Raw genomic sequence first — 24,987 nt, forward strand, 5'->3', positions numbered from 1 at the left:
GCCATTTCTGTAGGTTCAAAATGGAGAAAAGAAGGTTAGATAGCCTTCCATCTGAAAAAAAAGAAATAGCATATTTCAGTAGACTTCAATTTTAGTATGAATCAATAACATGATCTAGCAGTGTCCAGAAAAATAATCCTATGTATTTCTCTAAAACGTAAGAAAAAATGAAGTTGACTGCTGTTAACTTGTTCTTATATTTGAGAAATTGTGCTATATATTTTGTAAGCTTAATGTTGGTTCCTTTTTTCTTCAAGGCCCAATGTGTGTGAGGAAGAAATTCTGGATATGATTGGCCTTCCCCAACCCTGTGTGCAGCCCTTTACTCGTACTGTAAAGCTATGGAAGCAAGGCTGTACTGGACCAAGATGGTGCATGGAATATATAAGAAGGTAATGGTTCATCTTCCCCCCGCCCCGAACGATTTTCACTGTCTTTTTTTTTTTTTAACTGAATAGGTTCTCGCTTTTGAGGGTATTAATCCACGTGTTTCTCAGTAAAGTATTTCTGTGAATAATTGTAGACAGGAGCTTGTCAGCTTCAGTCCTGGGGCTTGTCTGTGATGCTCGTGGCTGGATATTTTGGTTAGCTGCCATGATACTGCTTTCAGCCTCCGCTAGACTTAGGTTATTTGGGATTTGATGCTGTCACTTCTAACTTCTACAGAGGCATTTAGCTGAGGCCTGAAGAGTGTTGGAGCAATGCAAACAAGGCATGTCATGCCAGTGTATTAAATTGATAGCCCACTTGAAACCTCAGGGAATCAACAGTTTTCAATTAATTTCTGACCCACCCTTGATATTTTTGCAGCAGTATGAAGCCTGCAGTGACTTGACCTTTATCAGAACCTCTGGCTCTCACTTGGTTGAGGCACATAAGAAGATACAGAAGCAGCTCTCTGCTTTTGAAAAATGACGTCCCACCCTTTCAAGGCAGAAAGACTTCAGAACGACTTTTGTAAAAGGTTCACAATAGCTCTTACCAAACATTCAGGGGCTTCTTTTATTTGTGGGAGAAACCCTGAGATCTAATACTTCATAGAGTTCTATATAAATGAATCAGATATCTATGGATCCCAGAGGCTTTAATTGAGGAGGAAAAGGTGTTTGCCTAAATATAACTTGTAACTTATCAAAGAAATTATATGTATGGCATGATCATATAGCATGTCATGTAGATGTATAACTAGATACAATACATACAGATACATATATGCCTACATACATACATGAGTTTGGGGCTTTTTGAAAAGCATGATCACCCACTTGGCTGATTCTGTTGCCTCCCACACCTTGCTTTTGTCACATTAGTTAAATTAGGGCAATCAATACTTCTGGAAAGAGCATGTTAATCAACGTTTGACTCAGTATCTCTGTCATTTTCCAAAGCAAATATCCCTTCATGAACAGCTTTCCTCTATATGTGTTTTCTTCCTTTTTTAGAACATTAACTACTTGAGGGCAAGGGTGAATGTCGCACTTTTTCATTTCTATTCCCAGACATAGCAAAATACCTGTTACATAGTAAGCACTTGATAAATGCCCATTCATTCATCCATTCTTCTACAGGAAGGTCAAGAATGATAGTATATGGAGAAAGACAATCAAATATTCCAACATGAAATAATTTGACACTGCTACTCTTTATCATGCAGATTGTTTGAATTAATGGCTACCTTCAGGGACACATCCTTTGATCGTTACTCAGCTTTTAGGTCAATGTGATCATTGGATAATAGGTTTACAGCTTGGCGAGATCTTAGAGGTCATATAGTTCACTGCCCCCATTTCCCCTTTTTCTGACATACAGGGAAAATGAAACCCAGAAAGACTGTGTCTAAGTTTAATCTAAAGTCACACAAACACTGTAATAGAGTAGAAAAAATATTTTGGATTTGAAATCCTACTCTCCAACTTGTAACTTATGAGATCTTGCCTTCACTTCTCTGGGCTTCTGTTTCCTTATCTATAAAATGAAGTTGTTAGACGGCTGATTTCTCAGGTCCTTTCCAGCTCCCCATCTATGACACAAAAGTGAAAGAAAAGGGATTTCAACCCCAATCATCTGATTCCAAACTAAGTGTTCTTTCCACTCTTCCTCACTTCCTGCCTTGAAGTGAGCAGTTGGAAAGAGATCGGTTTGGGAATCCCCTGGACTTGCCTGGTGATCCTCTGATCTCTCCTTTGTCCTGATTGCTATTACCGGTAGCAAAGATTTCGTAGGCAAGCGTTAGAGTACTTTAGGCATTTTGCTTGTTTATTAGTAATATGAGGTTGAGTTAACAGAGGCCCATAATCTCAGTGATTTATCAGATATGGGAAAGTATATCCAAATATGTCAGAGATTTGTGTTCTCATTCCTTCAATCATTCTGCAAGGATCTGTGAATATGTTGCATGCACCGCACAATCCTAAGAAATGTGAGACAGAAAGAAAACATAATATCGTCCTCTAGGAACTTATGATCTGGGGCATCTCAATGGAACTATAAAGAAGTGTGTGATTTTCCGCCTAGAACAGACTTGGTATTTCATTGTTCTGAGGAAATTCTCTTTACGAACATAGATTGGTAATTGTTATGTGATTTAGTAGACAGAGAGTTGTTTAGGCATGGAAAATTTAAGTGACTTTCCCAGAGTCATGAATTCTGGAATATATGGAGATGGCAGGATTTGAACCTGGGTCTTTCTGACTTTGGAGGGCAGCTCTCTATCTGCTCCACAAGGCTGCTTTTCCACCTGTGCGGGATTTGCTATTCCGGTGCATGTTGAGAAAGATCTATGACCTCATCAGTGGAGGTATTTTCTTCAGTGGCACAGATCACAAATCCACCCATGCCTGCCCCATCCTGTATGACTCCTCTCTACACTCTCCTAGAATTGGGTCTCTAGGGGTCCAGCCAAGGTACTGGAGGCCTTCCTCTAGCACTTTAGATATCACATGTGTACCAATGGAGAGCATGAGGAAGTAGGACCTAACTCGTGTTTTAATGTGGATTGGTAATAGGCTGTAAGATGGGAGAAGATTCTGTCTAAGTAGTGGAAAACATCATAAACAAAGATTTAGAGTTAGTAATGACAGCACAGGGTTTGTGTTGAGGCGTTAGGGGGAAGATGCCACCTGAGGCAGAGGAAAGAAGTCAGGATCTGGATTTAGAGGACCTAATTTCACATCCTGGCTCTACTACTTAATAGCTGTGAGCTTAGACAAATCCCTTCACTGCTCTGAGGTTCAGTTTCCTTGCCTGTAAAATTAGGGTGTTGTAAAAACTATAGATAAAAAAGATAAGATCAAAAAATATCTATGATCTTGACATACTGAGAAAGGAAGGCTTAAAATCCCAGGTGAGGAATATGGATTTCCAAGCAGAGCTCCTCAGATGTACAAGACCTGTCTCCTCATAGAATGTAAGCTTCTGGAGGGTAGGCATTGATGAACTTTCTGCGTCTGTATTGCCAGTGCCAAGCACAGTAGGTGCTTAATAAATAATTTTTAATAACTATTTGTTGATTGACTGTTGTTGCTTCTCTCTTCTTTTTGGAATTATTTTGCATTTGCTTCCTATCTACTGCATTTGTGCACATGTTAAATCTCTGTTCTTGTAGAATGTGGCGTCATTGAGAGAAGAGACATTTTTGTTTTCATCTTTGAAAACACCTAGGCATCTAGGTGGTACAGAGCACAAAGCACTAAGCTGGAAGCAGGATGATCTGTGTTCAGATACAATCCCAAATGCTTCCTGCATGTGTGACCCCCACAAGTTACTTACCTCCATTAAAATAATAAGGGAATTGTTGTGAGGATTAAATGAGATGATATTTGTCGCATGCTTAGCAATTTACCTGGCACAGAATAGGTATTTGATAAATTCTTGTTAGAAAACAATTCTCAGGGTGCCTAGGTGGCACAGTAAATAGAGCACCAGCCCTGGAGTCAGGAGGACCTGAGTTTAAATCTGGCCTCAGACATTTAACACAAAACTAGCCACGTGACCTTGGGCAAGTCACTTAACCCCAATTGCCCTGGCTTCCCCCTCCCCCAAAAAAACCCCACAACAATTCTGTATTCTTAGCATATTATCCAAGCACAATAATGTATGTATAGGTCCTTAATGTTTATTTTTTGTAGTGGACTTAACTGTAATTTACACTTCAAGTCTGTATCATTGGACTTTGCATCATCACACTTCATTCATTTAGCATTAATTCAATACATATTTGTTAAATAGGTATACTAGCACCCCATCTCCCATATGTAGAGTACGTTCCTTCCTCACCTCTATGTCTTACCTTCCTGGCTTCCTTCAAGTCTCAGTCAAACTTCCACCTTTTTCTGGAGGCCAATCCTGGTGCTTCCAGGTGCCAATACTTTCTGCTCTCAGGTTGCCTTCCATCTATGGCCTGCTATTTACATGTTTTCTCTCCCCAGGAGAATGTAAGGTCCTTGAGAGCAGACGATTTCATTTTTTTTCTTTCTTTTTTTTGCTTGGAACAGTGACTGGAACATAGTGTTTAATAAATGTTTTTTGACTGATTGACTTCAGAGCATAGTGTGGTGTTCTACAGGAGATATAAATCTTAAGTAAGATCCTTATGGACCTTAATGTCTAGTGGGAGAGAAGACACAAACAAATACCTACAGTCCCCAGCTATACTCAAGAATTACCAAGCAAATTGCTAGATTGGAAGGGAAAGTCATTACCCATTGGTAATGGGAAAAAGTAGAATCAAGGAGCTTAGATTATAACCTGGGTCATCCTAAGGACTTCCAGCTCAACAAAGAGAGGAGTGAACCCAAATTCTTTTAGCAAAATAACTCTTAGGCTTTTATTTCTTATGTACATATGATGAAAAACTGCAGCTGTGGGGCAGAGCAGGAAGATTAATCTATAGCCTTGTGGATTTAACATGGTCATTATGTTGAAAGTCTTAGGGGAAAGAGGATGATGTTTCCCTAATCCCCATTGCTCTGTTTTCCAGGACTGGCTACTACATTGTCTACAGACAGGTATATAGCAGGCAGCATCAGACAGTCTACAGGTGCTGTCCTGGCTGGAGTCAGCTTGAAGATGAGCCTGGCTGTCTGCATGGTAAGTCACTCCATCCATAACATTTACTAAGTGCTTCCTATGTGTCAGGGACTGTGCTAAGTACTAGGCATACAAAAAAAGAGGCAAAAGAGAAGTCCTACCCTTGAGAAGTTCCTAATCTTGTAGGGGAGACAAAAAGCAAAGAAATATGTACAGAACAGCTATCTACAGGATAAATGGGAAATAAAGAGAGAGAAGCCACTGGAATTAAGATGGGTTGAAATCTGCTTTGTGAAGAAGATGGAATTTGGGTTGGGACTTGAAGGAAGCAAGGCAAGTTGGTAGGTAGAGGTGAGGAGAGAGAGCATTCCAGACACGTGGGCAGTTGGAGAAAATTCCCAGAGCTGAGAAACGGAGTGTCTTACTTGTGGAACAGCAAGAAAGACAATCTACTTAGATCAAAGAATATATTGGGTTTGGGGGTGAGGGTGAGAGTCTAAGGCATAAGAAAACTGGAAACATATGTGGGAGAGGCTACATTATGCAAGGCTTTGAATGTCAAATAGGATTTTGTTTTGATCCTGGAAGTGACAGGAAACTACTAGAATTTGTTGAGTAGGGGGTGATATCAGAACTGAGCTTTAGGAGAAACCCTGGTGACTGAATGGAGGATGGATTGGAGTGCAGAGAGAGTTGAGGCAGACAGGCGCACCAACAGGCTATTGCAATATTTCAGGCGTTGGGTGGAGAATGCCAGGAGGTATTAGAGGAGAAAAGAGGGTGTAGTTGAGAGATATTGCCAGAATGAAACCAATGAGCCTTGGCAACACATCAGATAGGGAGGTGGGAGGTTGTGAGGAGTTGGGAATTGCATCCTGGTCTTCAGCCTTAGAGACAAGGAGGATGGTGTCGCCCTTACCCGTCACAAGGAATTTAGAAGAGGTAGCTTTAGGTGGAGAGATAAGAAGTCAGTTTTAGATGTGTTAAGTTGAAGATGTCTGCTGCGCATGTCTGAAAGGCAGTTGGAGACTTGAGAGCAGAGGTCAGCAGAGAGGTTTGGGGCAGGACAGGTGGATTGGAGAATCATCGGCACAGAGATAGCAATTAAATCCATGAGAGCTGACGAAATCCCCATGTGAAGTAATTCAAGAGGGAGAAGAGCAAAGGGCCCAAAAATCTAGAGAGAGGCAAGTATCAAGGAGGAGAGAGGAGTCAACTGTGTCAGAGGCTGCAGAATGAGAACTGACAAAAGGCCATGGGATTTGCCAGCTAAGAGATAATTAGTAACTTTGGAGAGAGCAGTTTTGGCAGAATGATAGGGTCAGAAGCCAGGCTGCAAGGGGTTAAGAAGTGAGGAACAGGAGAGAAAGTGGAGACATCTTTTGTAGGTGGCCTTTCTGAGTTTAGCCACAAAGGACAGAAGAGACATGGCATGATAGTTATTGTAGACGGAAGAATCAAGTGAGGATTTTTGAGGAGGGGGAGTTGTGGGCATGTTTCTAGGCAATAGAGAAGGAGCCAATAGATAGGGAGAAACTGAAGATAAGTGAGTGACTGGGCAAGCTAGACTGGGTCAATCTGTCCACATTCTATAGCATTGCTTCCATCTAATCCCCCACCACCAGGAACAAGCAGCAAGGCCCAATTTGGCTGTTTGGGGCCTCAATCGTTTGCCTGCCAAGTTTTAGGTACCTTTAGAATTCCCACAGACAGAGAGCAGCTCTCTGGAGAGAAAATGCACACAGGATGGACAAAGAAACAACCGAGATCATTTTTGTTAAGAGCACCTAATGCTGGGTTGAGTGCTGTGAAAGCATAATACTCCATCTCGCTATTTAAAAGGCAGTTTATTTGAAGCCAGACAGGGCACACCTCGACTTCCATTCCCCTTTTCCTTTGGCTAGTTTTCCCTATCGTCAGGTTTGTCTTCTGAAAGCCAGTTCAATGGGGAAATCACTATAGGAAATCCAAATAGATTTCTTAGCTTCTGCATGGCTTTGTTAATTGAGGAAGCAGGAGGGTCATTTACTTCTTAAGGGGCTTATGTGGTACTTTGGAAAAAATATAGGAACCCTCTTGTGCTGGGATTTTGGAACCTTTTGAATATTTTCGGCAGCCCTCAAATAGCAGAGCTAGCCTGGTTATTTCTTTCACTCACACTGAGAAAAATGGCCCGTGCTGAGCTTCTCCTTTACCTGCGTTCTGTGCTGAGGGTCACAGCAGAGCTGCTAAAAAAGCTTCAGTGTGTCACAATCAATGCAGCCCGGCGACACAGCGATTCATCTCTCCTGCCATCCTTTACCTTGGGGACTTCACTGCTGTCCTGCTGCACTGCCCAATGTGTTTTCCGCTCTTGAAATGTCTTAGTGAAGTTGGTCTTGGCCATCCATGCTAAACAGGAGCAGTGTGGAGCTGTCCCTAAAGGGTCCTGTCCTGGCCCATTTCCATGGTTCCATGCTGTGCCATTGGGGTGGGTTACTTGAAGCTGGGAGGGGGGTGTAGGGTGGGGGAGTTGGGAATGAGCTGCCAGGTGTGTTGTCAAAATGGGCTTATCATTCTGACCAAATGAAATCATCAAAATCATATATAAAGTACTTTGTTCAACTTAAGGATATATATATCAGCTGTTGATGGAGATGGTGGTAGCAAGGGAAGCATTAGGAAAAGTGAATGAGCTCCCTGATGGCAGAAATCCTATCTTATGGCTTATGGCATGTATCTAATTGGGAGGGCTCCCAACAAATATTTGTCAAGTACTTTATTTTTGAATTGTATTTAAGATGCTTCCATCTACAAGGAGCTTTATTTTAATTCATTTCAAGAAACATTTCTTATGTATCTGCTATATGCCAATCACTTTGCTAAGACATAGGCTTCAAAAAGCCAATATGAAAAGACACCTTCCCTTCAAAAAGTTCACATTTCTGAAGGGTGGAAACAGACAATAAAATATAATATGATAGGATATGATATAGCATAGCATAACATAACAGTATGTGTACACATATACACACAGATATGTAGATATATTTCATATACACAGAGATACATATACTCATTTATATACAATATAAATAAGAAGTAATTATTTGGGGACTGGGGGGAAGGGAAGGGTTAACCATTAGGGAATGAAGAAAGGCTGGGTTTAGGTATGATGGAGAAGGCAGTTCTTGAATGAAGCCTTGGATGGAGCTAAGGATTTCCAGAGGTAGAGCTGGTAGGAGAGGGCATTCCAAGTAAGGGGAGCAGCCTGTGGAAATGCAAGGGATGGGAGATGGGAAACAGCAAATAGGCATAAACTCAGAGGGGAATATTGAGAATTGTTTGTTTTCTTTTTCCTTGCCTCCACCCCGACCCATTAGCCCTCTGCTCAGCAGGTCCTTGCTTCAATGGAGGCCAATGTCCAGATGGGGAAGCCCAGGTGTGCCAATGTTCTGTGGGGTTTCAGGGACCTCGATGCCAATATGGTGAGTGGACAATGGCGGCATTGTACATTCTCAAGATGTGGCCTGTGTTGACTTTACAGAAAATGACAGATTTTGTTGATTCAGACAGATGACAAGGGTCATCTCTCTGGGAAGTGTGGAACCCTTAACATTAGCCAGTCAAACAAAAATCCAGCGTGAGTAATGTAATCAGTAATGCAGAATGTACTTTTCAGTGTGGCTTTAATTATTCACCATCCCAGTTCAGAGGGCCCCAGTAAATATACCATAGTTTGTTTTGTAGAGAAAATCCCATTTCAGTAATCAGGACTTCATTCTGACCTCCACTCTAATGTCCGATTGAGATTGCTGGTCTTTCCTTGACTGAGAGAACTGTCTTTCTGGTCCAAGAATGAGTAAAATAAAAAAGTAACAGAATTCTCTTGCGATGTGTTATTCACTTCTTCATACTCGCTCTCCTTCCAGGACTCCCCTGATGAAACTTTCATTTTTCACACCTCCAGGAAACTGGTTTTCTTTCTTTTCAAGGGCAGAACTTGACTGGTTGGCAGTTTCTGGGCACATGCATTTAAGACATCGCTCACATGAGAAAGTTCTGGGGCTCGCTTTGTAAGGCAGGATGAGTTCTCTTCCTTCCTTGGGCTTGCTGTGATATTGGTGTGCTTGGGAAAGGATTTGTTGTGACTTGATCACCTGATGCCCCATCTCCAGAGAACTTGAGTGCTTTGATGCATCATTTTTGAGGGAGGAAAAACTAGATTAAAAAAAGAGAGACAGTGTGGAAGTTAAGCAATGCATTTTGTAGTGTTTGTCCTTGTTGCCTTACTCATTCTCCCTTCACTGAATGCTCCTAACTATCCCATGTTCCCTCACTCTCTATTTGATGCCCCCTTCCCTGCTGTCTCATGGACCTCCCTACTGCTCTATGTAACTCCCTACTGGCCCATGGACCTCCCTGATGGCCCAAGTACCCTCTTGGCTGGCCCATGAATTTCCTTGCCTCCCCGTGCACCTCCCTGCAGCCCATGTATCTCCCTGCACTGTCCTTCCTCTTCTACAAATGGCAGAAATGAGGAAGTTCAATCTGAAGGCTGATGAGAGTTCATCACTCAAGTTCATTGATTTCCGCAGCTCTTGGCAGAAGGTTAAGCCTTACATTTTCATGTGTCACTTCAGAGTTGCTTTTTTCCTTACATTAAGTTTGGTGCAGTAATCTTGGCAAATCACTTATTGGGGTGAGCGGGGAAAAGTACAATAACGTGCTGTGTTCTTCATAAATGTCGAAAACACTCTGGAAATATGAGCAAATGTCTAGTAATATCCAAGTACTTTTATTTATTTATAATAAAGTATTTATCTACCTGTGCTCTAAGGGTATAAAGAACGATAAACATAAGAACAAAAGCAGAATACTGACTTGTCTAAGCACCATTTTTATCTGACCTTTGTCATTTAGTTGTTTTCAGTCATGTCGAACTCTTCATGTCCCCGTTTTTTTTTTTTCAAATATACTGGAATGGTTTGCCATTTCCTTCTCTAGCTTATTTTACATATAAGGAAACTGAGGCAAAAAGAACTAAGTGACTTGCCCAGGGTCATACAGCTAGTAAGTGTCTGAAGTCAGATTTGAACTCAGGAAAATGAGTCTTCCTGACTTCAGGCCTGGAACTCTATCCACTGCACCACCTAGCTCCCCTATTATAGATAAACATATAAATTAATATGTGTGTATGTATATATTTCCTTTTCCTGTTTGTATGATATCAGATTTCCTTAACATGGAAATACTCCCATCTCCACCTATTCACCCCTCCACCCCCACCCCCACACAAAGATCATAAATTGCTTGTGATTTAGCATAGCAAGCCTAGGAAATTGTCTGAGTCACAGTTAGGTAAAGTCACTTGCCAAGAAGTGTCAGAAGCACAGTGTATAAATCTGATTTTCTTGATTCTAAGTCTAGCACTTTACTGCCCATACCAGGCTTTCTTTTCGTTATACGTTAAATGATTTAGCATTCCAATATTCAGTTGAGGCTTTTTAAAAAACCTATTTCATTTTCTTGGGTACCTAGGTGACCCAGTGGATGGAGTATCAGGCCTGGAGTCTGGAGGGCTCAATTTCCTGAGTTCAAAGTTGGCCCGGGCAAGTCACTAAACCCTTTTTACCTCAGTTTCCTTATCTGTAAAATGAATTGGAGAAGGAAATGGCAAACCGCTCCAGTATTTTTGCCAAGAAAACCCAAAATGGGGTTACAGATAGTCAGACATGACTGAAAATAAGTGAACAGCCACAAGCTTCACACCCTGGCATTATAAAAATGGAGCAGTTGAAGCCAGGTTAGAATGTCATCCATTCTCCACCTCTATCTCTTTCCCAACTCTGTTGGACCCCAAGAAACTTTCTAAGAGCTAAAGACTGAACCGCTGCAACAAAGTACCTTTTAGGAAAGTTGGCTTAGATTTCAGTATGGTTATTGTTGTTCAAGTTTGTTTTCTTGGACATTTGGACTCTGGTTTTCTTCACTTAGCTCCCCTCCCTCCCAACTGGACAGCAGCTTTTGCCTTAAAAAAAATTGATGGGCCAAAGGGAATGCTCAACATGAAGTAAGACATAAGACTTTTATTACACAATATTATCCTTTAGTAAGATGAACTCAGAGTTCAGTAACACTCATGGGGGCTCATGAAAGAATTCTGAGGACATACCAGCTATCTGAAATAAAATGGAAAATATTGGAGAAAAATGCAATAAGAAGATACAGTAACAGTAAAAGCTTATAACAATAAGAAGAACTGAGGAAAACCTGGACCCTTAGGACTCTCAGTACAAATTTGGTTTTGGAAAAGTACACTGGATATCTAGCAGGTTAATTGTAAAAATGAGTTAATTGTAGGTTAACTGTTAAATCCTCTGAGATTAAGAAATGCTTATTCCAACTCCAATAGGAACTTTTGGTCATGATTTGAATTTTAATACAATAAATATATTCATTGCCTTTGAGAAGGATATCTACCATCAGAGAATTAGAGGGATAATTAAGTTGTTTGTGCCTTTGAAATAAATAGACTTTGTTTTTCAATTAGCTGTATAGGAAAAGATAGAGTATCACATGATCAGGTCAAAATCTCCTTTGGAAAGTGCACCTGCTGAAAGACAGTGTAGCATAGTAGACAGAGGGATGGCAGTGGGGTCAGGCAGAGTCAGGTTCAAGTCCTGACTCAAATTCATTGGCCATGTGACTACCAGCAAGTCACTTAATCTCTCAGCTATGTAAGCAATTTTTTAAGATTATATAGTGCAATAACAATAATTAGCATCTATATGGTACTTGTAAAGCATTATTACTGTTGAAATGGATGATAGAGGAACCACGCTCCCTAGAGGGATCAAATCACTAGTTGGAACCAAGATTAAAAAAAAAGGAAGTATACCCATATATATAAAAATCATCAATTTAAATTATCATTTGTCCTCACAAAAATTAGCCTTATTGGAAGATAATTTTCAAATGGTGGTGATGGATATAGGGGTAGCAAGGCAGTACAGTGGACATAATGCACTTGGAATGGAGAAGAACTGAGTTTAAATCCTTCCTCAGATATTGTCAGCTATGTGACCCTGGGCAAGTCACTTAATCCATGTCTATTTCACTTTCATCATTTGGAAGATTGAGATATTAACAGCACCTTCCTCCCAGGCTTGTTGCAAGAATAGAATGAGATGATAATTTAAAATACCATATAAACTTGCTGGGTATTATTATTGTTGTTTTATATATTTTATTTTTATAATCCTGTTATTGTACATAATCACTTATGTCTTGTTATAATCTTTTCATTACTTTATTTTCTATACTTTTGTGCACAGTCTAATTTTAACATGGTACTCAGTATAGATCAGGTTGTATCTAAAATGCTTGGTGAACTAACATTGGAAAATGGGGCTGAGGGACCTTCAGAAGCTAGAGAAAAATACCACAATGGGAAAGAAAACAGAGCCTTGCTGGTAATTGGAGAAGGGCTAGAAGTTCATAATAAGTCCAAAATTACCAATCTGCTGGACTCATTTGAAAAACCTTTCTTTAATAAGAAAAAAAATGAAGAGAATGAATTCGGACAATTAGGAAATAATGACAAGCTTTCTCAAATAAGTATTGATTAAAAGCCTCAAAAGTCATGCTTTGAAGATTAGAACACATGCAAATGAGGCTAGATGGCCAGAGGAGCAGTTATCTATTTTTCTGGTCACCTGGGGACATAGGCAAAGTAATTGACAACAGCATTAACTGATTAATGCCAGCTTTTAAGAGGGAAATAATGAAAACATGACACAGCCACATCTTCAGTTCAATTCAACAAGCCATAATTAAGCTTCTGTTATGGACAGACCCTTGTGCTAGAACCTGAGGCTGCAGACAAAAGAAAATAATCCCTGTCCTTAAGGATCATGAATTAATTATACTAGGGTGGGGGAAGGGGAAATATAACCACACACAGATCAGTAAATACTATATCAATATATGGGGTCATGAATCTAGACTTGGAAGAGATCTTGGAGGCTAACTAGTTCACTTCCCTCTTTTTACAGATGAGGAAACTAAGGTCTTTGAAGGTTAAGTGACTTGGCCAAGGTCACACAGTCAGTAAAGATCAGAGGTGGAATCTGAATCCAGGTCCTCTGATTCTATAACCAATGTTCCTTCCATGTAGTTCACTTCTTTCCTCATTAAGGTGTGTGTATTGGTGGGGGGTTAGGGAGGATGCATTGCTTTAGGCACCTACTATGTGCCAGCACTATTTAATCCTTACAACAACTGTGGGAGGTAGAAGCTATTATTAGCCTCATTTTACATATGAGTCAGGAAAGGTAAGTACTTGCCAAAAGTCAAACAACTTGTAAGTGTCTGGGGGTCCATCTGAACTCTTGTCTAAGTGGCTCCAGGACTTGTGCTCTGTCTCCTGGACTGCCTAATTGCCTGCAGGTGATCAAGAAAGACTACATGGAGGGGGATACCTCCCTGTCTTCCTCCTTACCCTAAAATCCTTCCAAGTTTTTGAAAAGTGGAGATAGGAAGGAATTTATTCCAGAAACTTACACAAATGCATCCCCACGTCAATGGTGTGACTCAAAGAACCCTAGTATTAGAGTTAAAAGAGCCAAATTTCAGACCCCTGCCTCCCCTTCTAATTTCTACAACTTTGGGCAAGTTGCTTACCTCTGCGTCACTGCCATTCCTTCATATATAAAAAGAATGGGTTGGAGGGGATGATAGCGACTTGACCATCCTATGGTTCTGGGAGAGTCAGGGATGGACTACTGAACTCGGGAAACAGGAAACAGATCTCTTTGCTCGGAATATAATAGCTGGAAAAAATTAATGTAAAAAAAATCTGAAAAGACTGGTAGATTGTGAGTGTAGAGAACCTTAAATACACTCAGACTGTTGAGACCATTAAATGCCAGTCTAAAGAGTTTGTATTTTATCCAAGAGGAAATATAGAGCCATGGAAAAAATTATGAACAGAGGAGTGACATGGTCAGATGTATTTTATTTAGGCTATTGTGTGGAGGATGTTTTGGAGGAGAAGTAAGTAGAATCAGGGTGATCAATTAGGAGCCTAATACAATAATTCAGGTGAGATGTGAGCAGTGCATGAACTAGACTGGTGGTTGTGTGAGTAAAGAGAAGGTAATGGATATGAGAGATGCAGAGAAAGAATGAATAGGATTTGAAAACTAATTAGATGTGGGATGGGGGAGGGAGAGTGAGAAGGAAAAAACAGCCATAAATCTTAGTTTAGAAACCTGAGTAACTTAAAGATGCACCACACACACACACACACACACACACACACACACACACACACACATACACACCCCTTAATGAGAAATAAGAGAATGTGGGGTAAGAGGGACATAGAAAATAAAAAGTTCAATCTTGCATATATTGAGTTTCAGTTGTCAGTTGGGGATGTCCAGATGAGAGCTTTCTACGTATAGCTGAATTCTGGATAGTGATTAGGATGCATTGATGTTTGGAGTCCTCTTGGCCATCGTAAAAGGGTAGAATGTGGAGAGAAAAGGGAAGCCCTACTCCTTATCCTTGACAAGCAGACATTTTTATGGGTTAAAGATGAGTGATGGTCCAGAAGAAATGTAGAGGGAGTAATCAGACAGGTGGGAAGAGAAGCAGCAGAGAGAAATGTCAAAGAACCCAGTGGAAAAGAGAACATCCAGAAGGAGAGTGGTATATAGTGTCAAAAGCAATAAGGATGGCAGGGAGGATGAAAACTGAAAAAAGGCCATCTGGTTTGGCTGTGTTCCTATGAGTACTATGTAGGACTTTGATTTCAATATGGTGGTCAGGTCCAGATCCAGATTCTCAAACAAGAAAATTCCTATTCCCCAGAGCCTTGGCACTCAACTATCTGAATAGCTTTGTTTGATCAGTGGAAATGGCATTAAAAGAGATGCATTAACTGTCTGCTTTGCTGCTGCACCCTAAGACCCAAGGGACCTTTGCCACCTGACTTGTAGCCAGATCAGTCTATCTGCTGTCTCCACTTTTAGAATGTGAGTTCCTGGCTGACACAGCCTGGCTTGCTTATTTTGTAACCCCTCTGCTTTTGTCTTATGCCACTCCTTCCTTATTTAGCTCCTGCCTAGGGTTTCCTTGGGTTTTGTGGTAGAGGAATGTGGTGATCTGTCTCAAGCCTCACTGAATCTCTGACCCTTATAGTGGCATTGCTACTGGTCCTCTGTTACTTTGCCAGCTGTGTTTTTATGAGTATTATGCTATAGAATATATTTGGTCAGGCAGAAGTTCAGTGACTCAGTATAGAGCACTGAGGCCTGGAGTCAGGAAGATCTAAGTTCAAATCCAGCTTTAGACACTTACTAGGTGTATGACCCTGGGCAAGTCACTTACCCTCTGTTTGCCCCAGGTTCCTCACCTGTAAAATGGGGATAAAAACAGCATATATGTCCCAGAACTGTTGTGAGAGTCAAATGAGGTAATAATTGTAAAGCACTTAGCACAATGCCTGGCACTTAGTAAGGACCATATAAATATTAGCTATAACAATAATAGCTGTTACTTTATGGAGGTGTAAAAAATAGTAACAAAATTCATTTGGAAGAACAAACAGTCCAGAATATCAAGGAAATTAATGAAAAGAAATGCTAGGGAAGGTAGACTAGCTGTGCCAGATTTTAATCCATATTATAAAGCAGCAGTCATCAAAACTACTTGGTACTGGCTGAGCAATAGAGCAGTGGATCAATGGAATAGATTGGGTACGTGAGACTCAGCAGTCAATGACTATAGTAATCTACTGTTTGATAAACCCAAAGACCCCAGTTTTGGGGATAAGAACTCACTATTTGACAAAAACTGCTGGGAAAACTGGAATATAGTATGGCAAAAACTGGGCATCTAACACCGTATACCAAAATCAAGTCTAAATGGGTGTATGATCTAGGTATAAAGGCTGATACTCTAAGCAATCTGGTAAAGCAAGGAATAGTTTGCCTGTCAGATTTGTGGAGAGGGGAAGACTTTATGACCAAACAAGAATTAGAGGGCATTATAAAATGCAAAATGGATAATTTTGATTACATTAAATTGAAAAGCTTCTGTACAAACAAAGCCAATGTAACCAAGATTAAGAGGGAAGTGGAAAATTGGGAAAGAATTTTTACAACCTATATTTCTGATAAAGGACTCATATCTAAAATATACAGAGAATTGAATCAAATCTATAAGAATATAAGTCATTCCCCAACTGATAAATGGTCAAAGGATATGAACAGGCAGTTTTCAGAGGAAGAAATTAAAGATATCTATAAGCATATGAAAAAATGCATTAAATCACTATTGATTAGAGAAATGTAAATAAAAACAACTCTGAGGTACCACATCTCACCAATCAGATTGTCTAAGATGACAAAACAGGAAAATGACAAATGCTGGAGAGGATGTGGGAAAATTGGAACACTAATGCATTGCTGGTGTAATGGTGAACTGATCCAACCATTCTGGAGAGCAATCTGGAATTATGCCCAAAGGGCTATAAATAATTTCATACCCTTTGACCAAGAAATACCACTTCTAGGGTTGTATCCCAAAGAGATAATAGAAATGGAAGACCCATGTGTACAAAAATATTTATAACAGTTCTTTTGTGGTGGCAAAGAATTGGAAATTAAGGGGGTGACCATCAATTGGGGAATGGCTGAACAAGTTGTGGTATATGAATGTAATGGAATACTATTTTGCTATAAGAGACGAAGAGCAGATGGACTTCATATTTACCTGGAGGGGCTTATACAAACTGATGCTGAGTGAGAAGAGTAGAACCAGGAGAAATTTGTACACAGTTACAGATTCAAGGTATCTGTGATGACCAACTTTGATGGACTGGAATCTTTTCAGCAATGCAAGGTTATAAGTCAACTCCAAAAGACTCATGATGGAGAGGGATGTCTACATCCAGAGAAAGAACTAGAAAGAACTAAGTTTAAATCCAGATTGAAGTAAACTACCTGCTCTCTTTCTTTTTCTTTGATTTTGTTTCTTCTTTCTCATTGTTCATTCCATCTGATACAATCCTTCTTTATAACCTGACTAATGTCTAATGTGAAAGTATTTGTTCATCCTATACTTTATGGTATGCTGCCATGGGGAGGGGTAAGGGGGGGCAGAGAAAATTTGAAACTCAAGGAATTGTGGATCTGAATAATGTAAACTAAAAGTAAACAATCAAATTAATAAAGACCAAAAAATGAAGAAAAAAGAAATATTGTTTGTAGCCAGTTTAACTTGGAAAAACTAGAAAGAAATCCAGCTAGTTCTACAAGAAATCATGTATGGATCAAGAAATTATTTCAATGGTAAATTGAAAAAAAGTCTCTTCAGCATAAAGATTATACTTCCTTTAGTAAAAAAAATTTAAAAAGCCAATAATAACTATTATGGCTAATATTTATAAGGCTGTATATAGTTATGTGATGCTGCTGCTGATGACCCTACTGAGAGAACATTGTTAATCAGCCCATCCCTTAGAGTAGTACTCCCCAACTTTTCTGGTACAAGGGAATGACTTTTCATTATAATGAACCATTAAGACCACTGGATTGGGGATGCTATGGACAGGAAAGTTGCTTAGCTGAATTGGGGAGAGGGTATTTGCTGCTGTCTACATTATCCTTTTTTCTGGGAATCCTGGTAAAGTCATGGGCGAAGCTGGTGGTTAGAGGCCTGCCAGGCATGATTTAGAGGCCATGTGGCCTAGCAAATAGGATGAAGAACCCTGGCCTGCAAAAAAGACATGAATTCAAATCTTGAGGTACTAGCTGTATGACCTTGGGAAAGTCACTTAACTTCCAAAAGCCTCTGTTTCTTCATCTGTGAAATGGGGGATAAAAACCCCTACCTCCTAGGTAGGTGGTAGTGAGGGTCACAGGAAACAATGTATGTAAAATGCTTTATAAACCTAAAAAGCCTTATAGGACTATGCTGCTAAATACTGCTGGGCTGGTTGGGATCCTGTCTCCCTGAGAAGTGGAATTCTGTTCAGCAAACATTTATTAAGTGCCTGCCTTTGTCAAGGTACAAACCCAAAGGACCCTGTTAGGTTGGGGGTAGTCATCCCCTGGAGGACCCAACTTTTGAGTTGGTGTGCACTCCCAGGTTCAGTACTATGTGTACACATTGTGCTTGGTGCTGGAGTCACGAAGACAGAAATAAAGATCTCTGCCCTCGAGCTTATATTCTAGAGGATACAGCACATACAACCATTTTTTAAGTATCTAAAAAAGACATAAATGCAAAGTAGCAGGTGAGATCATTTTTGCAGAGAGGAGGCACCAGCAGGGTGGAGAAGGAAGAGGGGACCATGAAAAGCCTTAATGTAAGGGGTGGCATTTCAGAAGGAAATGAGTGATTCTAAGAGGCAGAAGGGACAAGGGGGTACAGCAGGGATGGGGCACAGTATATGAGAGGGCAACTGAGGCAGGAGATGGGAGTATCAGGGGTGAGGAGCAGCAAGAAAGGCTGATGTAGCTGGACTGAAGTGTATATGAAAGGGAGCTCAGCACAGGGGCTGGCATCTAAGAGGGGCTTCTTAAACACTTCTTGATTTGACTTGAATGATGAAGAACGTGGCCGGGTAAGGGCAAATAAAGAAAGAAAGGAATAGAGGCAAATAAATAAATAAAGGTATTTAGAGGATGGTCTGAGAGCAGAAGTTGGTTAATAAATTCCAATATTCCACTGCCTGGCCAAAGGCTTTCCTAGAGAAGGCAGATCAGGCCAGGCCCTTTTGAACCCCGATATCGAACTTAATAGCAAATATTCTCTGCATTTCAGCCTCCTCAGGTTTTAGCAGCTGGCCTTCTGAAACAATGAAAACAGGGGGAAAGCGGGGGGGGGTGGCTTATGAAAAACAAATCATGTCAGGCAGCCCTGATAGTTACTTTAATTGAATTATAAAATTAGTGGAGAAAGATTGGATTTGGATGGGAAGAAAACTGACAAGGATTTAATTCAACCCACTTATTAATCCACAAAGCGTAATGAACAATTCTAGTGGAAAAAAAAGTAAAATTATCCAGAGAAAACAAGAGATGAGAGAAAGCTGTGCGTTTAAAATAGGAACTGGCCAGAAAATTCTAATATTTGGGTCTTTGCTTATAGTTTCTTTACATTGTAAAGAAGTCCTAAATGAGGTCTTATTTTGTTTTTAATAATTTTAAAGTGTTAATTGCTTCCACATTGCTGTTAGATACTAATATCCCCCTTACTTGGGGGTAGAAGTGGAAAAAGGAACTGTTCTTTGCAAACAAAGGAATATTTAATCAAACCACTTCAACATATTGGCCATCTTGGACACTGCGTGCCTCATTCAGCACCTGTAATCCCCCACCTCTTTGAGAAGGTGCAGGCGGCACACTGCAACATTCTTGAAAATTAGCAAGGCTTCAGTTTGAATACTGAAGTCGTTTTCCTATAACTTAACACATGATACAGTGGCATTGGCAAGAATCGATAAATATGTCAAAGGATTATCTGTGGAGAAAGATTAAGGCAAAAATCTGGGTTATATATGTGTTCAATATAGTGGTATTTGGCTGTTTTTAATCCATGTGGAAGATTTATCACATAACACTCCTTGTCATGTTAAGGGAAAAAAAACTACCAGCACCTTTTTTCATTAGGGAACTTTAAAAGGCAAATTTCACATACCTCAGGAGAGAGCTCAAAGAGAACTTCTGAATAATTGTCTCATATTTGAAACTGATAAACAGAGGAAAGGGGCAAACAGAGTGCTGGACCTGTAGTCAGGAAGATTCATCTTCCTGAGTTCAAACCTGGCTTTAGATACTTACTAGCTGTGTGACCCTGGGCAAGTCATTTAACCCTTTTGGCCTCACTTTCCCCATCTGTAAAATGAGCTGGAGAAGGAAATGGCAAACCACTCCAGTATCTTTGCCAAGAAAACCCCAAATGGGGTCACAAAGAATCAGACACGACTGAAAAATGACTGAATAAAGAACAACAACAACAAAAAATGGAGAAAACCAACATGTGCTGAGTATGGAAAGATATGACTTCATGGTATCAATAGAAAGGTGTTCATATTTCTAGGATCTGTGATTTCATTATTGTCACTGCTTCCATTATGTCGATTGCGGTCCCTGGGATTTAGTACCATGTCATCAAAAATGGCGGCAGATCCCAGATTCTACACTTTCTCACCCACCTGGTAATAAACCTTCAGAATGTCTCTAGTGGGGTCCTCCAATGGCAGACTTACAGCCCACTGCCAGGTCCATGCTTCCACATTTGTAGAATCTTTTATTGTTTGCTCTTTACTTTTGGAAACTCAAGAACTCATCATTGTCAACTGTGACGAGTCATCAGAGAAAGAACATAGTGGAGAATAAGGAGGGATAAAACTGAAGAAAATTGAAAACCTATCTCCTAGGAAGGAACAAGGGGTGCCTCCAATCCAAATCATCCTGGCTCAGCCTCAGTCTCTAAGACCTAATCAGAAGTTACCTTAATCTTCTTATCAAGGTGCCTATACTCTGTAGGTAGGGCTTCTTAATATGATGTCAATAAACTTATTCTTTCAATATGCTGACAACTATATTTCAGTATAATGGGTTCCTTGGTCATCCTATATATTTATACCTCATACTGAGATGGAGTCCAGTTGTGCTCAATCAGGGTTTGTCATTTGTCTTCATAGTAAGATGCCAATGAGCATGTCCTTAATGTGTAACAGAAAGGTATGTTCATCCAATGGATACGATCACTTCCCTGCTCAATTTCCCCTGATAGAATAAAAGTAAGAAAAGTTTCTAGGGTGTGAGAACAGAGTTGGCAGTGCAAGCTGGGAATGTCTTTGGAGTGAGACAACATGGGTTTGAACCTTAGCTCCACCACTTGCTAGCTGAATGACCCTGGGGAAGTCATATAAGCTCTCTGGGCCTCAGTGTCTTCATCTGTAAAACAGAGGTGCTGAACTAGGAGGCCATCTAAGGCCCCCTTTGGCTTTAAATATGTAATCCAATGATTCAATGAAATGGTGGACATATCTTCACATAGGAGTTAAATCAGGGTGTTGTGTATAAGGAGCCATCTTGTTGAAATAACAGACTGGTTTTTATTATTATTTTTGCAAATTCTTTGAAAGTCCAAGGTAGGGGTGGGAGGGCTGGAGTGAGGGTGAGGTTGTATGATTGAAATAGCGAAAGCTTGCATGTAGTCATTATAAACATTCAGTAATGGATGGAGTTGTCTTTTTCTCTGTCTGCTGCTATCTGTCTTACAATAACAGACTTCTATCAATTACAGAGGGAGACTGCAGAATGTCCTCTTTGGCTGTTGTTTGACTGTGAGTAAGTATAAAGCCCATTTTCTCTTAAAGACTCTGATGAAAAAGGACTGAGAGAAAAGATTAAACAAGAAATCAGCCTGGGCAAAGCAGTTAATGCGCCACTCCGTGGGTTTCATTACTATTCCCTGGCTGTTGGGAGATGCATGCTGTAGGAGGCCTTGTTAGCCAGAGGAATCTGGCATCTCAGGGTGCCTGGTGGGATTCCACTCTGGCTTTAAAATTCCAAGCATGGGGGCCTAGTGGCAACCAGCTAATTATAGAGAGGGGGCCTTTGGAATTGGATAGTTTGCTGACTCTGTCCATTTTCTCTTAGCTTTCTGTGAAACTGTGACTTCCAAAGAATGTTTGTAGCTTGAGACAACCATAGAGCAAGATTTTTTTTTTCTGAAAATACTTAGCTGCTTGATTTCTCCCCCTTAGCCAAATGGAACAAGAGGTACTAATAAAATATATGTGTATACACACAATTCATACATATATACACATACATACATACATGTATATTCATACACACAGAGGCATGCGCATACATGCATGTGGAGGTACTTACATTTGTATGCATATAACCATAAATTCATACACCTATAACTCTATGTATATATGTATGTTTACATAGCAAGACATGCAAATAAGCCCTATGCAGAACCTTACATATGTATAACACACATATGTGTATATATAGTATCTTTTATATATCAAAGCTATATTTATATACCATACCCGGACAAAAACACCCAAAGGTATCTTAGGAAAATAGCTCATTAGCTATTTTTTACTGAGTATATCTATATTTAATTCAATATCACATAGATATTTTCCTGATGAAGTTTCTCTCCAGATGCTCCCTATATTAATGAAATTCCAACTATGGTTTTTAAAAAAGCAAAACCCAGAAATCATCTATACACACACACAGACAGACACACACATTTGTATGTTTCTTATATGTTAATGTTAAGACATTACATTCATTTGATCTACCTATGCACTTAATATAATGCAGAATGAAATGCTGATATTTAATACATATTACATATATGTAGTACATATTATATATGTAGGGTTGGTCATTAACTAGGTGGTACAGTGTATAGAGTACTGGCATTGGAATCAGGAAGATTTGAGTTCAAATCTGATTTCACACACTTACTAGCTGTGTGACTCTGGGCAAGTCACTCAACCCTATTTGCCTCAGTTTCCTCATCTGTAAAATGACCTGGAGAAGGAAATGGCAAACCACTACAGTATTTCTGCCATGAAAAGTCAGAACTGACCTAACAACAGCAATACATATATAGGGAATGGAACTATACCTTGATATTAATGCATATTAATACTAACTAATGATCTTAATGGTCTATAAATGCAGGTTGAATTTCCCCCCTATAACTAATAATCTCAATTGCCTAGAAAGCTGAGAAATTTAGTAAATTTCCCAGGGTACCATAGCCAGTGTGTGTCATATATGTTAAATTTTTCGTTATAGATTGAGGTCTACTAGAGACTTTAGAGAGTATCTAGACTAATAGGTAAAGCAACTGAGGATAAAAACATTGATGTGACATAGACAAAATCCTGTAGGTAGAAAGAGACAAAGCCCGGGTTCCTCATCCCACTCTCCCAGGCTGGTGAAATGTGACAAATCATGTATCTAAATGTGGCAAATCATGTGTCAAGAAATTTCATTAAAAAAATGTTCCTGCATGCTTTGTGTATCTGTGTGTGTGACATAGTCAGGCTGTACTCTTTCTATAAACGTTACATTAACATACATGTTTGTGTCTGTAAATATGTAATCTCTTTACATTATAGCCTTCAAATTTAATATTGAAACATCTCCCTAAAAACTGTTCTCTACAAGTATAGTTATATATTCAGTTCTTTATCTTTTGTTTTGTTGGCGTCTATGAAGCTGACTTTAGAACTTCTAGTTAACTGTGGTTAAGTACTAATAAAAGGTAAATTCTTGCTCTAAAGCTACCAAGATTTATCAAATACATCATGTTTAAACAAACATAATATATCACTTCTTTTTTTCCTTCTTTCTCCTCACCAATCTTTTCAGAAGGCACTGTCTGCAGTCCAAACATAGGAAAAACTTCTTCCTTTTTTCTCTCTTCTGGAAATTTGTTTTTACTTGAAAATTTGATATTTTGATCATCTTTACTGCCTTATGCTATACAGAGCATGGAGGGAGTGGGGGGAGGTTAAGGAATGAATGAAATATACCTTTTTGATCTGCTGGAGATTCATATGGTTAGAATGACATTCAGGTAGTATAGTCATATAATATTCAGACTCTGATAAATGGACCTGTGTATGTGTATTTGTGCATACATGTGCATGTACTCATATCCATGTTAATTATGCCACAAATCAGATGGGACTTTGTCCAAGCTTTTATGCTTTATATTAATTTATGTATAACAATAAATATTCTCCTGTAATACACTGTGTGAGTAAATTGCTAAGAATTTTCAATTATTTTCTTATCCCCCACCCTGATCTAGAATTTAATAGAAACATACCTGTACATACACACATACAAATATATATGTATTCACACATATACACATATCTATGTCTATTATCTATTGATGTAGATAATAGATAGGTATAAGTATCAGTTAAAATTAAACTATATCAATCAGTTAAAGCTATTTCCATTCGTCCTTAAGTGTTGCTGATTTCTAAGCTGTTCTTCTAACACATATTAACATGCTTTATTCCTGCTTTCTTCCCAGCTTCCTTGTCCTTTGGCTGGACAAAATTATCCCCTCCACCCTTTTCCTGTCTTACTGTTCCCCCTCCCTCCTCTGCCCAGTTGTTCAGTGGCACCCAGCTTTTCCCTGGTTGCTATGGTGCCCGTTTGGGAGGCCAGGTCCTGTGCTAAGACTAGCCATAAGCCCTCCTTTTTCCACTATCAAATATGTAGCTCTCCTTGATTTCACTAGATGTGTGACTGGCAGTTTTAATAAATGGATTCATTATAAAGGGCTAATAGGTGCCTCTGTTCCAATATGCAATCTTTTCCAGTTAGCATATTTTCATTTTAAGGAGATCCCTTTGAAGTAGACATGTCTTAAACCAAAGGAAGCCCCTCTGGTGTTTAAGTGTCCCCTTGGCACAATCCAGTACTGTGAGAGGTGAGAGGAGGTAAGCCAATCCTTCTGTCCAATTCACCATATACTTATTAAGGATATGTTATATGCTAGACACTTGGGAATCCCTGCCATCAAAGAGCTTATGTTGCATCAGAGAGACCTTCCAGTCATAAAACAGGAGATTCCTACCCATCCTGCCTTTATCAAGTATTGACCCATTCCATTGTCCTTCATGAAAAATGAATAGAGGAAATCAGTACTATCCGTAGGCTGACATGGACAGGTTGCCTTATAGCCCTGATACCCAGGCCTGCCTGTTAATTAAACAAAGGGCTGCTCAAGCATTTCATAGAACATCCAGAGAAAACTTCAGGCATTAGAATGGTTGTTGCTGGGCACACATTTCACGTATCATCACCTTTCTCTAGCTGTCAGTAAAATTCAACAATCAATCCAATAATCGGCATGCATTTAATAAGCACCTATTATGTGCTAGGTGCA

The 24,987-nt window shown here is 39.7% G+C and overlaps 1 protein-coding gene across 1 annotated transcript in view; it reads left to right on the forward strand.

Moving 5' to 3' along the window:
- Positions 1–288: 288 nt before the first annotated feature.
- Positions 289–24,987, forward strand: part of LOC138157760 (EGF-like and EMI domain-containing protein 1) — a 697,376-nt gene continuing 672,677 nt past the window's right edge. The window contains exons 1-3 of the mRNA XM_069083541.1: positions 289–392; positions 4,979–5,088; positions 8,391–8,495. Coding sequence (XP_068939642.1) covers positions 289–392; positions 4,979–5,088; positions 8,391–8,495 — 319 coding nt within the window. The remainder of the gene's footprint in view (positions 393–4,978; positions 5,089–8,390; positions 8,496–24,987) is intronic.

The sequence above is a fragment of the Petaurus breviceps genome, unplaced genomic scaffold (assembly GCF_028583685.1).
Source record: "Petaurus breviceps papuanus isolate PSGF00001 unplaced genomic scaffold, PetGlider_PUasm1.0 173, whole genome shotgun sequence".
NCBI lineage: Eukaryota > Metazoa > Chordata > Mammalia > Diprotodontia > Petauridae > Petaurus > Petaurus breviceps.